We start from the raw sequence: 13,595 nt of genomic DNA, 5'->3' as shown, positions 1-13,595 counted from the left end.
TGGAGATGGATGGCGGTGATCGCAGCACGACAGTGTGAACACACTTAATGCCACAAAACCATACAGTTAAAAATAGAGTGCTGTGTAACTTTACCACAATCAAAAAACTGAGAAAAGTCATCTATAATTACTGTCTCCAATATCTTCCATCCTGTAAGTTACATTTGCTTTCGGAAATCCTCAGAGCAATCATGAAAAACTAATACCCTGTCGTCTCTGAAACGCAAAGTCGTTCAAGGGCTTTGGTTATAGGAAAGTAGCTGGAAAGCAAAGCATCCGTTAGGCACAGCAGCCGTGATAGGACAAACACACGGTAGGAAGGTGGTGGTCATGCTACACACAGATGGGAAGGGTGTGGGGAGCCACAACACCCGATGCTTGGGAGGCACCTGGGCAGGAGCTGAGAATGTACCAAACACATTCGATCATGCAACATTCACGGACCCCGAGTCCAGCCACCACCGCTGACATCCACTGTGGCTGGGGTGTCCTCCCAGCCTGTGATGGCTCGCTCCTTCGGTTAACTGCCTTGAATCTACTGGTTCCTCTCCTCATGGGCCTCTTTCCTGTCGTCTTCCTGTCATTTTTCTGTCAGCAAACACATTTCCTGTCATTTTCCTGAACTGACATGACATTTCCTGTCATTTTCCTGAACTGACATGACATTTCCTGTCATTTTCCTGAACTGACATGTCATTTCCTGTCATTTTCCTGTCAGCAAGCACATGCGTCCAGCCTGACCTTGCTGATGTGCTCCAGCGGCCCTGGACTCGAGCCGCACTGTTCCATCAGTGTGGCATTCGCGAGTTACCTCCTGGGAAATGCCAGGTGATGGTAACATCAACCAGGAGGCACAGCTGAGAAGCAGAACGCATGGTGCGGTGCCCAGAACGTCACGTCCTTGAACAGACGCTCCGTATCTTCTCCTCTCCTGCCAGAGCTTCACTGTAGGAAGGCGGCCATTCTTCCAGTGCTGCTACTTCCAACACCGGGGAAAGCAAGCTTCAGAAATGAACGGTGTCAAAGAGGGAGGACCCACCAGCAGGGCTACCGGCAGCCAGACAACCGCAGCCCCAGCATTCCCCAGCCACCATGACTGACAGCCCAGGCTCCAGAAATGCACGGCTTCAACCTTAGGAGTAAAAACCCTCCCAATCCAACTATTATTTTCAACAATGGGATTGAGGAATGAGGTGTTCTAACCCTGCCTCTCTCGACAGCACAGATCATCAGATCCCAGTTCTTATAGGATTGGGGAGTGGGGTGGGGTGGGGTGGTTCCTAACCCTGCCCGCCTTCATAGAAAAGAACTTGGATATGATGACCTGTGCTAGATTAGCACTTTGCTTCTGCCATATGCAGTCATCCTCAGCACCAGGAAAAGTCAGAATCGTTGAGTGATGACACCAATACCAACACACGCCGTTCTGCGGCTCTGGTAACTGGCTGCACAGATACAACCCGATAGTGGTGAGGTCTAAAGACATCACCAGTCTTCCCAAGGATTGTGTTCCTGAATATTTTGCGTTTGGAATAACGGTCTTCTTTGCCAGGGCTGAGCCATGCTTCCCTCTCGCCTGTCCTCTGCCTTCACCAGCTTCGTGTGCGCTTCCGGACAAGTGTTTGTGCAGGTGCTATCACTTATTTCCACAGCGAGAATATACACAGACACCACACAGAAATGGGCAACCCCGTTAGGAGCTGTGCAGGGAGATCTAACTCATCCCATGTGCCAAATTCCTGTTGCCATGGAAATTAAACTAACTAAACTAACGTTGCTATGATCTCATCTCTTACTGTACCACTAAAGATCATCCGGGTAAGAGGAATGTGCCTCTGCATAGCATTCAGCTCACATTTACATGTCGGTTTTTCCTGAATATGGTTATGTGAGATAGAAATCAGTAAGATGGGGTGTAACATACAGTATAGGATCGTTGTGTCTCCTAGCCTCAAACACTTCAAGATCCTCAGAAAATGAAGTTTAACGCTGGGGACGTGAGTTACATAGTAACTTGTTTTGGATACTATCATATCAACACCAAATAACTTCTTGAATTCCTTTTTAAATTGAAAAGCAATTTACAAAGCACAAAAGCCCCAATATTAAAGAATACAATTCAGTCTTTTTAGCGTATTCTAAAAGCTGCACATCAACCACTAGTATGTAATTCCGGGACTTTTTCACCACAGGCCAAAGAAACCTTGAACCCATTAAGAGTCAGCACCTGGCTCCTTCCTTCTACCAGCGCCTGGCAATCACCAGCCAACTTCCTTTTCTCTGGATTTGCACATTCTGGACACCTGTTGTGAGGAGAATCGTACAGTGCATGACCTTTGGTGTGACCTTCGGTGCTGACATCTTTCACGTCTAAGGTGAGTGGAATCTCAGTGAGTGACCGGTTGACAGACACCTGGACTGTTTCTACTACTATGAATAATGCTGCTGTGAAGATTCAGGCATGACATACTTTTTGGAAAAATGTTTTCAGTTTTCTTGAGCATATGGCTAGGAGTGAAATTGCTGGGTCGTACGGTGATTTCATGCTTTTCTGAGGAACTGTCGGACTTTTCCAAATCAACTGCACCATTTTACTTCCCCTCCCACTAGCAATATATCAAGATTTCAGTTTTCCCCAATTCACCAACATGTCACTGTCCAATACTGGGGTTTTACCCACCCATCACGGTGGTTGTGAAGTGTTATTTCACGGTGGTTTTGATTTCCATTTCTAAGATGACGAATTCTGCTAAACATCTCATGTGCTTTTTAAGGCATTTATATGTCTTTCTTTGGAGAGTGTCTATTCAAATCCTTTGTCCATTTTTAAATTGGATTTTTATTAAGAGTTTTTGAATATATTCTTGATATCAGGTCCTTATCGTGATAATGTATCCTGTTCTGTGGGTTGTCATTTTACTTTAATAGTATCCTCTGAATTGAACGTTTTTAATTTTGATACCGTCTTTTTCCCTTCAGTTGCTTGTTATAGCTTTAGACGTCTCAGCCAAGGAAACATTGCCTAATCCAACCTAACAGTTTCTCCAGGATTCTCCCCTAAAGGTGTTATGAGCTGAACTGTCCCCCTCCCCCAAGATTCCATGTTAAAGTCACAACCCCGGAAACCCAAAATGTCACTGTATTTACATACAGGGCCTTTAACTTGGCAATTTAGGTCCCATAAGATCTTAAAAGTAGGGCCTGATCCAGTATGACTGGTGTTCTTTTAAGAGAATTTAGACACAGTCCTCAGTGCTGCATACACGTAAGAGAAACCTGTGAGGACACAGAGAAGAAGCTGTCTACACAGCATGGGGTGAGGCCCCAGAGAATCCAACCCTGCCCGCACCTTGATCCCAGGCTTCCAGTCTCCAGAAAAAAGGAAATAAGATGCTATTGTCTAAGTCGCACGGTCTGTGGTGTCCGTTATGGTACCCAGCAGACTGACAGAATGGGTCTCAGTCAGCTCCTTACATTGGAACCATGTTGAGCTTTGCGTGTAGGGTGAGGAAGGGTCCAGTCCATCCTTTTCTATGTGGATACCCCAGTTGTCCCAGCACCATTGAGTTGTGAAAGGAAAAAAGTAAAGCAACCCTTGCTGTCCTCTCTCCATCAACAGATTAGAAGATACACTGAAGAATCATGGACAATTTTGTCGGTTTAAGCCAGTGGTTTTCAAACTTTTGGGTCTCAGGAACCCTTTGCACTTTATTAAAGAGCACAAAAAAGCTTTCTCATCAGGCCGGGAGTGGTGGCTGCTCATGCCTGTAATCCCAGCACTTTGGGAGGCAGAGACAGGTGGATCACTTGAGGTCAGGAGTTCGAGACCGGCCTGGCCAACATGGTGAAACCCCGTCTCTACTAAAATACAAAAATTAGCCTGGCATGGTGCTGAACACCTGTAGTACCAGCTACTAGGGAGGCTGAGGCAGGAGAATCGCTTGAACTCAGGAGGCAGAGGTTGAAGTGAGCTGAGGTCACACCACCGCACTCCGGCCTGCGTGGCAGAGCAAGACTCCGTCTCAAAAAAAAAAAAAAAAAAAAAAAAAAGAACATAATTTAGTTTCTTTTACAAGGATAAAGTCATTACATCTTAACACAGTCTTAAAGAAGAAACCATTTTCCAAAATAAGCAGCAGCGTGGCAACAGTTTGTGCTACTGTGAAAACACCTAACATCTCTGCACCTCAGACAGCAGGATTCTCATGCCTGCATCTGCGTTCAGTGGGCTGCAGAGCCATGGCTGAAGTTTATGAAGAAAGTCCGACCCCATACTGATATACAATTAGGAAGCAGTATTTTCATTGTGTTTTCAGATCATTTTAGGTATTCTCTGCTGCCAAATGTAACAAGTGGCACTTCCGTACAGGCTGTCTGCAACACAGAGTCTGTGCTCTGGTCGACGGGCCTTTCTGCCCCAATTCCTTCTAAGTCGACTGGTCCGTCTTGCACTTGAATGGCTTTTACCAGCACACGATTTTGTAATCACACATTGGTTAGAAAATACTGGTTCAGAGTTATGAGCGGCTTCCACATTTCATTATATGTCCAAAAAACAAAACAAAACAAAACAAAACAAAAAAAACAAAAAAAAAAACCCCACATCAGTATCACCATTGGTCACATGAGAAAGTGGTGGACACAAGATTTTTATGTTTTAATATTCACTGGAAAGCTCAAATGTCTATCATTGGGAAAAATGTAAGGTACTTTCCTTGAGATGAAAGTCATTTTGTTCATTTTTCAGGCCACACCTGCAAATACCTCCATCTGAAGTGGCATCTTTTGTAAGTCATTCTTTATATAAAGGCGGCCGTTAGTGGAAGAAGTGGTTCTGCAGGTTCATAGTTCAGAGGCACCAGTGCTCTCCCAAGAGATAACCATAAAATCCACAGAAGACGCACCTGTGCACACTTCCTGTTTCTCACTCAGAACATTCCAGAAGGAACCCTGAATCCCAATGCCACAGCGGGACTGAAGTTTGCTCTCACCCACACAATAAACCCAGGGAGCTCCCCCAGCCCCCACCCCGAGGCCACAGCCTTGGTCCTCTATCTGGTCTAGGGGGGCTCCTGCAGCTCCAGCCTAACAGGGAACAGAAGGCACCCACATGTCAGAAAGCCCTCCCAAGGCCCAGCGAGCACTTCTGCTTATGTGCCAGCCAAGTGCGTTTGACAATTCTACAGCCAGCTGTACGGCAGGTAGCGAGGTACCCAGCAAATACTCAGGGCTCACGTTACTAAGGAAGGTGCACAGCGAGGTACCCAGCAAGTACTCAAGGCTCACGTTATGGAGGAGGAAACCAGGCAGATAGTGAGGTACCCAGCAGGGTTCACGTTACTCAGGAGGAAAGGAGGATAGAGACAAGGGGGCTGGAACAGTCTGTCATAAGCTTTAGCATTTACAAGGCTCGCTGAAGATTATCTGATTTGATCGTCACAACAGCTCACAAGATAGGCAGAGGCAAGACTATTTTCACTTCATAAAAAGAGATCCCGAGAACTGATGATGACCACGTGCTCTTCCCACAGGCTCCCAGAAATCCTCCTCAAATCATCTCTCAGTTGTATACATGTGATAATATCTCAGTCACGTCCCCTCTCTGCAGGGGGATTTAACTGCCGCCCTGCCGTTCCTTCGCACCCCTGCCCTCTCCTGCATTTCAGCCATGCCCACCATCCATGGGGAGTCTGCACCACCCCACCCCCGCTGCTGCTGATGGCTTGGGTCACGCTTACCTTTCATTTCCACCTACAGGGACCTGTTCTTCCTTCAAATGCAGCTCAAACTCACTCATTGTGTGAAGCCTTTCCAGCCATCTCAACCGTCATGTGTAAAATCAGTGTGTGGAATGCTTCATTTAGGAGGTGCTTATGTTGGCTGTGATCAGGACCAAATTCTGAGCAAACCAGGTGGTCCCCTCTCCCCATCTCTGCTCCAGTGCACTTAAAACAAGGATTCCTGGAAGCATCTTTTTAGTCCAATTCATGCATGAGTCTGCCCCACACACTGCAGAAAAGCCCTGGTGGTCGGTGGTCAGGGCTCAGGGCCCCCCAGGTAGGTAAGGAGAGCTTAGTACCCTCTCTGGAGTTGTCGCTCAGAGACCCACAGCTGGAAGGGAAGAAAGTTGCATCCTGTGAAACATCTAGGCCCCGAGACCCACTCAGGAGTGGAAAACGGGGAAGGAGCCTTGAACAGACCCTCGGGAGGGCAGACAGTGGGAGCCACGGAGGCCACCAGGAAGGAGGGAGGCAGGCAGTGAGGCCACAGGTGATGTGGCCGGGAGGGAGGTGTTGTGACCAGAGGTGAGGTGGTGGGCGGATGACACGGCGTGGTTTGGGGAGGAGATGTGGCCAGGGGCAATGTGGCCAGGGAAGAAGACACAGCTGGAAGGAAGTGACAAGAGGGGTCTCCAGGCCCCAGACTGTGCCTGATTTATAGATGACATTTTACTTAAGATGTTATATCTAACTTTAAAGAAAAGTAGCAATTTCGACCATTGTGTACATTTAAAGCACGGTACAAATTGAGCACATTTCCCAAACCAAAGAACCGGGCATTGAAGAAAAAATTCATTTAAGATCAGAAATAAAGAGATCCTACAGCTCTTCCAGTCCAATCCCCACCCTAACGTGAATGGGGGGAAAAGGAAGTAGATTCTAGTCAGTCAGCATTAAAGGCAAAACCGATCCACTTTACTTTCTAGACAGAAAACAAGAAGCTCATCAAGGAATCCCTACAAACAGTAGCTTTAGTAGTTCCCGAAATGCAAAATTCACCTACAAAGTCAATCATCTGCTAAGTGTGTATAGAGTAATTTTTTTCATTATTGCCTTCCTCATCTGCAGGGGCTTTTTTAGACCTTGTTTCCCCTTAATTGCCTCCAACACCCAGGAAATTTAAACCCCACAAGTAAACTGTGTCTCGATTCATGCCCAGCGTCCTTTGGAGCAGACAGTCCGTTGCTCTAAGACGTTCTTGTCACCTAAGCACCGAGTACAGCCTGAGAACGCACAACACGCACTCACACAAACTCAGACAGTCAACAGGTGAGATACGGCACGTGAGGAGGAAGACAAGATAAATGAGCTTCACCGTCACCCCAGATCCGACAAGAAATGACACACGCAGCCTGCTCTGGTGCAGGTGACTCCTGGAAAACAGCCAAGGACAGCATTTGGAGAAGCAGCACCGCAGGCCAGGAGGGTCTGGGGGCTTAAGAAGGGAGGGGCGCCCCGACCAGGTACTGGGGGATTCAGAAGGGAGGGGCTCCCCGACCAGGTGGCTGGGGGATTCAGAAGGGAGGGGTGCCCCGACCAGGTGCTGGGGCTTCAGAGGGGATTGGTGCCCCGATCACTTCCTGGGGGCTTGAGGCAAGGGGTACCCTGACCACGTGCTGGGACTTCAGACGAGAAGGCACCCCGACCGGGTCCTGGGGGCAGCAGGACAAGCCCAGGGTTCCGTCGTCACTTTTCACTCCCTACTCCCGAATCTCGCCCTGAAGTTGCAGCCAGTCCAGGTATTTATTTACCCATAAAATTAAGTATCTGTGAGTAACACAAGTCACTAATCCACACAGATCTGAGTCTACAGATACCTCCCAGAGACGCCACCATCCCTTCTGGTAGAAGAACAGCCCAGGGGCCCACGCTGCTAGGAAGGGAGACTGTCTCCAGCCTGACGCTGCAGAGTCCTCAACACAAAGTCTACCTTCTGGAACCATGCCGTCTCCTACAGAGGCAACTAGGGGCATGTAGGGTTTTTTAAAATCTTTTTTTTTTCTTAAGACAGAGTCTCCCTCTGTCACCCAGGCTGGAGTGCAGTGGCTCGATCTCGGCTTGCTGCAACCTCTGCCTCTCGAGTTCAAGTGATTCTTCTGCCTCGGCCTCCCGAGTAGCTGGAATTACAGGCGCCTGTCACCGCGCCTGACTATTTTATTTATATTTTTAAGTACAGATGGGATTTCACCTTGTTGGCCAGGCTGGTCTTGAACACCTGACCTCACATGATCCACCCGCCTCGACCTCCCAAACTGCTGGGAATACACGCATGAGCCACGGTGCCCGGGCCATATAGCTATTTAAATTTGACTAAAATTAAATAAAATTAGAAGTTCTCATTTACACTTCAAGCATTCAGTTACCCCCAGGCGGCCACTGACCAGAGGCTGGTAGAGATGTCACACTCCACACTGCAGAAGGATCTAGGGACGAAATGGCTCTAAGATCATCTCAGAATCTTTATGTTGAAGCTACTGAAGTTTTACTCTGATTATTATAGACATCAGCATTCTCCCACTTAAAAATGTCAGTGCTATTGCAATGATCAGATCTGTGACTTCCCATCAGCTCTTCTCTTCCTGGACAGAGAACTGTAGAGCATCTGCACTCTGCCTCCACACTAAGGGGTAGTAGAAGGCTCCGTGTAAAATCAGGGGGAGAAAAAAAAATGAATCCCTAGTCCGCCTCTCCCCCTATGATTTTGTGAAACTCCTCTTAATATGCAGAATAACTGCCAGAGTTGCAATAAAGAAGCCGAGACGGGCGGATCATGAGGTCAGGAGATCGAGACCATCCTGGCTAACACGGTGAAACCCTGTCTCTACTAAAAAATACAAAAAAAAAACTAGCCGGGCGAAGTGGCGGGTGCCTGTAGTCCCAGCTACTTGGGAGGCTGAGGCAGGAGAATGGCGTGTACCCGGGAGGCGGAGCTTGCAGTGAGCTGAGATCCGGCCACTGCACTCCAGCCTGGGCGACAGAGCATGACTCCGTCTCAAAAAAAAAAAAAAACAAAACAAAACAAAAAAAAAAAAAAAAAAAAAAAAAAGAAGCATCCGTTGACCAGGAAGCAGCAGGGAAGCAAGAGAAGGGAGATGCAAAGACCCTCCGTTCCCTCTGGGACCCCAGGCCCAGCCAGGACTGAGAAGGGCCGCACAGCCCAGCAGACCTGCACACCTGATGCGAACCATACACACGGCTTCCCTGGGCCTCGGTCCCCTGCTCTGCCCTCACTGGCCACTGTGGCTCTGGGTAGAGGCAGCTCCCTGAGCCCCAACACCCACAGCCAGTCCCCTCCTTGCAGGTCTCAGCTGTGCTCTCACTGCCTCCCTGACGCTTCTCATCATCCGCGTACCGTGTCCACTCTACCCCACAGCCCTTGCTACCGCCCACCCCACCACGGAGCCTAGCACACAGCAGGTGCCCAAGACGCCCCAGTGGGCGGGCATGCCAGGGTAGGGCTTGGAGTTCCAAGGGCCTCGTCCTGCATAACACCACAAACGCCACGGAGGCTGTGGAAGGGGTCCAGGTTTCAGGCCTGTACTCAGCTTCTCCTGGCCCCCGAGGCCAAGAACCTAGCAAGGGAGCGCAGCCGGAAGCAGGGTCCCAAACCCCCTTCATGCTCCTCAAGAGGAAGGGGGCTTCGGGGCACAACCCCACGAGCGTCTTCCTCCTGCCAGGCTGCCTGTCACAGCCCCGACACCTTCACAGCAGGGAAACCCACTCCTGTGAGGAGAAAACCACCAAGTACAACAGGAGCCACGTCCCCCGCAGCGTCTGCTGAGCCCAATAGCGACAGCAGCAGCCGGGCCCCCACTCAGCACACACCGACTCCGAACCCGCCACGCACACCACAAGGCCGACCATCTTGAAGCTCAGCTTCCGCTCGTCAGGGCCCTCTTCCAGGAGAGCTCGGCATGTCTATCTTCCCTGGGCTCACAGAAAGGAGTGGGACCCAACCCCGAGTGTGCACAAAGTTAAGCTCCCACTAGCTGTGCAGACAACCTCCCTAGCCCTGGACTGAGAAGGGGCCAAGCGCAAACAGCCATATTTTGCCCGCACAGGTACGGAATTCAGTCAGCTCTCTCAATGAAGTCGTGACAGGTCAACTCCAGGCTCCTCAGTGCTCTGGGGTTCACCTCGGGCCACTGCACCTTTGAAACGTGGCTGTGGACTCCTCTAGGGTGCTCACTTTCACGGCCCATTTCATTCAGACACTGCAGGCCCCTACCGTGGTGTCACTACCCAGGACACCCCTGCTGGCATCCTCTGAGATGCTGCTGCAGCTGCTGTGATCTGAGAACAGCCATGCACAGGCATCAAAGGGAGGAATTCTCAAGTCTCCTCCAGGGGCAGTGACTACAGCTTTGAAAGACGTTGCACTGAATCCTGGGTGAGCCTGGCTTGGTCCGCAATCTAATCCGGGTTGCTGGGGAGACACACTCTGTTGTAATTGACAGAGGCTGTGGGTTGCAGCTCTACCAAGACTGATAATTGCAACTAGTCTGAGATTTACTATCCATACTTTCTATTTGATGTTTCAAAGGAAAGCATCGTGAAGTTCCAGTAGCAAGGAATTTTCTACAATCTATCACATTAAGATACAGCAGAAATGTAGCTAAAATGTTCATAGGGTCTATGCAGAGGAAGAGATGGGTCTATTTCAGGAAAAGTGCTTGCTGGCTTTTTAGAAACATAGTGAAATCCCTGACAAGTAAAAGGTTGTTTATACTTTTTCTTTGGAACAGAGGGAAAGTTCTTTCTTATTATTTGAATACATTAACTATATTTAAGTGTTCTGGTAGACTGAGTATTAAATATTCAAAAGGAAGTAATTCTGTTCGGTCTATTTCATTCTTTAAATGTAGCTTTCAAAAACTGACAAATACCTGGCCGGGTGCAGTGGCTCACGCCTGTAATCCCAGCACTTTGGGAGGCCGAGGCTGGTGGATCACGAGGTCAGGAGATTGAGACCATCCTGGCTAACACGGTGAAGCCCTGACTCTACTAAAAACGCAAAAAATTAGCCTGGTGTGTTGGCGGACACCTGTGGCCCCAGCTACTCGAGAGACTGAGGCAGGAGAATGGCGTGAACCTGGGAGGTGGAGCTTGCACTGAGCCGAGATCACACCACTGCACTCCAGCCTGGGCGACAGAGCAAGACTCCATCTCAAAAAAGAAAAAATAAATAAAAAGTGGAAAACACCCCATATCTGCCCTGGCTCCGGCCATCTCCATGGAGTGGACAGAGCTTGAGAAAAGCTCACTGTGGAGGCGTAGAAGGCCAGGCCGGGCCGGGCCGGGCCGGGCCTTTGCTCAGCAGATGAGCAAGAGGGTCAGCCACCCTAGTGAAGAAGCCCATGTTTGCTATGTTACTGATGATACCCACATAAATTTCTATTTGCCTCCCACACAGACCTGGGATCTATGTTTGAGCAAGCGACTCATACCAACAGTCCCTCCATGCCATCATTTCCCTGACCTCCCCCAGAAAAGCCAGGCCAGGCAGCGTCCCCACACGGGCACTGGGGCCCAGGAAGATCCTGGTCCTGCCCCTCTTCTCTCTCGTCCCTGCAGCACCCTGGCTTGCTGTGGAAGCCCAGCAGTGCTGGCTGAACCCACGTTCACCTGGGGCATTCAGAAGAAGCCTCTGTGCAGAAATCAACTGGGAAGGAGGGCTGTGTGTGCTGGTGCTGGCAGGTCACTCCAATGGATTTGCAGAACTCAGTTTTCAACACAGGTGCGCCACCAAGTCCCTCAAGCCCTTTGTGAGCCTAGAGCCACAGAGCCATTTGCGGCATTCTCACAATCTCTAACAACCCTGCACAGAGGCCCTGTTTTTCCAAAGGACCATAAAATTTTCCGTGTAGACAAAGTTTGACATAATGAAATAAAGTGAAGTCACCATTTCTATTTTCTATTAATCCATTCATTCAAACAAGTATCTCTTGAGTATGTGCATCGAATACTGTGGAATTAGGATTTAGTCCATGCCTTCAAGAAATATACATCACAGAAGAAAAGGTATAGCTTGTAACTAACAGTGCTGAACAGGCAAGAAATAAACATCATAGAAGGAAAGGTAGAGCTTGTAAGTAACGTCATAGAAGGAAAGGTGTAGCTTATAACTAACAGTGGTGAACAGGACAGAATTTCACAGGCTCATCAGGAGCCACCGAGGAGGAAGCCATGATTCACATCCACCTGCAGTAGATAAATGTTTCCCGGATAAAGTAACTTTTCTACAGTGATATCTGCTCCTTATTGTTTAATCCTGCTCGATAGGGTATTAAATTACCACTTTATGTGCTGCTTATATAAAATACATCATTGTCAGGGGAGGTTATAAAATAATACTTCACACAAGCTTGGGCTGTGAATGGTGTGAGGCAATGGGACGATGTGTTCCCGTGTTCTCGAGACGCAGAAGGGTCAAGACCCTGCTTCCCTTCTCCTCCCCACCGCCCTGTTCCCAGATGAGGGGTGGAGGCAATGCCGCCGGGCAGTCCTAGAGCTGGCTCCAGGGCCAGGACAGCACGCCCAGACTCTCTGTGCCCCATGTGACAAATACAGACTGTGGGGCAATCACCAATTTACCTGGCAGTGGGGAGAGTCCTTCGTCAAAAGCCTGTGCTTCCAGGAGCCAGGACAAAGCAGGAGCCCCTAGGAAAACAGTTCCGGGTGCTCCTGAAACCTGGGCAGAGTCACAGTCTGGCAGGAAGCACCAGTGATGCAGGTGTGCCCAAGACTGGGAGGATGGCCAGATGCCTGGAGACCAGACCGGCCTGTAGGAGATGACCACCTCTCTCTGGCTCATTAGAAACAGACAGTCTGGGCTTCACTTTTGTATGTGGAGTCTCACAGTACAGAAATATCACAAAGGGATTAGACTTCGTATACCCCAATTTTTTAAATTAAAAAAACACAATTATTTCAACTAATTCTAAATCCAACAAAGAAAAATAAATAAGTATATAAACGCATACATCCAAAATGTAAACCACAATCTCTTTACCCATAGGAGACCCAAAATTTAGTTTACCTTTTCTTCAGTATTATCACTTTTTTTTTTAAGCCATTACTGAGGTGTCTCCTCACCGCCCCATGAGGAGGTTCATGGGCTCTTCAGGGCTGTTTGCTGTTTCATCGTTTTTTAGATTTAAGGGCAGGATCATTTTCCCACACTTGCTTGCTTCCCTGATCACCAATTTTTCACAAGGACATCATTGTGCCTCAGAAAACCTAGTAACTGAACTTCATTAAAAGTGAAAACAATAAGGACATGTTGGCTGCTATGACAGCATCCTCAGTCACCGAATCTCCCTGGGGGACCCGACACACCCCCAATCTCCTTGGAACTCCAGCATGCAGGTATCGCTGTGGCGGACAGGACTGACCTACCCTGGGGGGGCATGAAAGCAAAGAGAAGAGAAAGCAGGTGACTCATTTAGGAAACTTCGGTGATTCTCTCGAGTCACGTTTCTCAAGGTGTCAGGGGAGAGCCACATGCAGGGAACCTCCTTGGCCTGGCAGGTGGCAGACTCCTGGGACCCTCCTCAGACACGTTAATCAGAGAATCTAAAGGCGGGTAGACTCTGAAAAGTATCTGTAAAGGAAGGACTTAGCTCTGCTGTGACCCCACTACACATGGGGTCACGCAGGATGCTGCTTCCGGCGTCCAGTCTCCATTTCACCCTCCTGGGAGGAACACCCGTCAAGTCACAGAGCACAGTCTTCAGCGAACACCTTCCTGCGCGACCTCCACTGTCTCCCAGCCCTGCAGGAGTAGCCGCCGAGTAGGGGAAACAAGTCTTTGCT

At 49.0% G+C, this 13,595-nt stretch overlaps 2 protein-coding genes across 11 annotated transcripts in view; one reads left to right on the top strand and one right to left on the bottom strand.

Annotated features, from left to right (window-relative positions):
• LOC139361332 (disco-interacting protein 2 homolog C-like) overlaps window positions 1-11,678 on the top strand; it is an 87,827-nt gene extending 76,149 nt beyond the window's left edge. The window contains exons 4-5 of one of the 4 annotated variants that reach the window (XM_071089957.1): window positions 2,193-2,375; window positions 11,355-11,678. In XM_071089957.1, coding sequence (XP_070946058.1) covers window positions 2,193-2,374 — 182 coding nt within the window. In that variant the 3' untranslated portion in view covers window position 2,375; window positions 11,355-11,678. Of the gene's footprint in view, window positions 1-718; window positions 882-2,192; window positions 2,376-4,747; window positions 6,071-10,645 lie in introns of those variants that run through there. The other 3 variants (XM_071089955.1, XM_071089956.1, XM_071089958.1) reach the window with 3 other exon arrangements.
• The window catches only part of LOC139361333 (disco-interacting protein 2 homolog C-like), a 205,344-nt gene that overhangs the window by 76,339 nt on the left and 115,410 nt on the right, over window positions 1-13,595 (bottom strand). The gene's annotated exons all lie outside the window — the stretch shown is intronic.

The sequence above is a fragment of the Macaca nemestrina genome, unplaced genomic scaffold (assembly GCF_043159975.1).
Source record: "Macaca nemestrina isolate mMacNem1 unplaced genomic scaffold, mMacNem.hap1 Scaffold_43, whole genome shotgun sequence".
NCBI lineage: Eukaryota > Metazoa > Chordata > Mammalia > Primates > Cercopithecidae > Macaca > Macaca nemestrina.
This window is presented reverse-complemented; position numbering and strand designations above follow the sequence as displayed.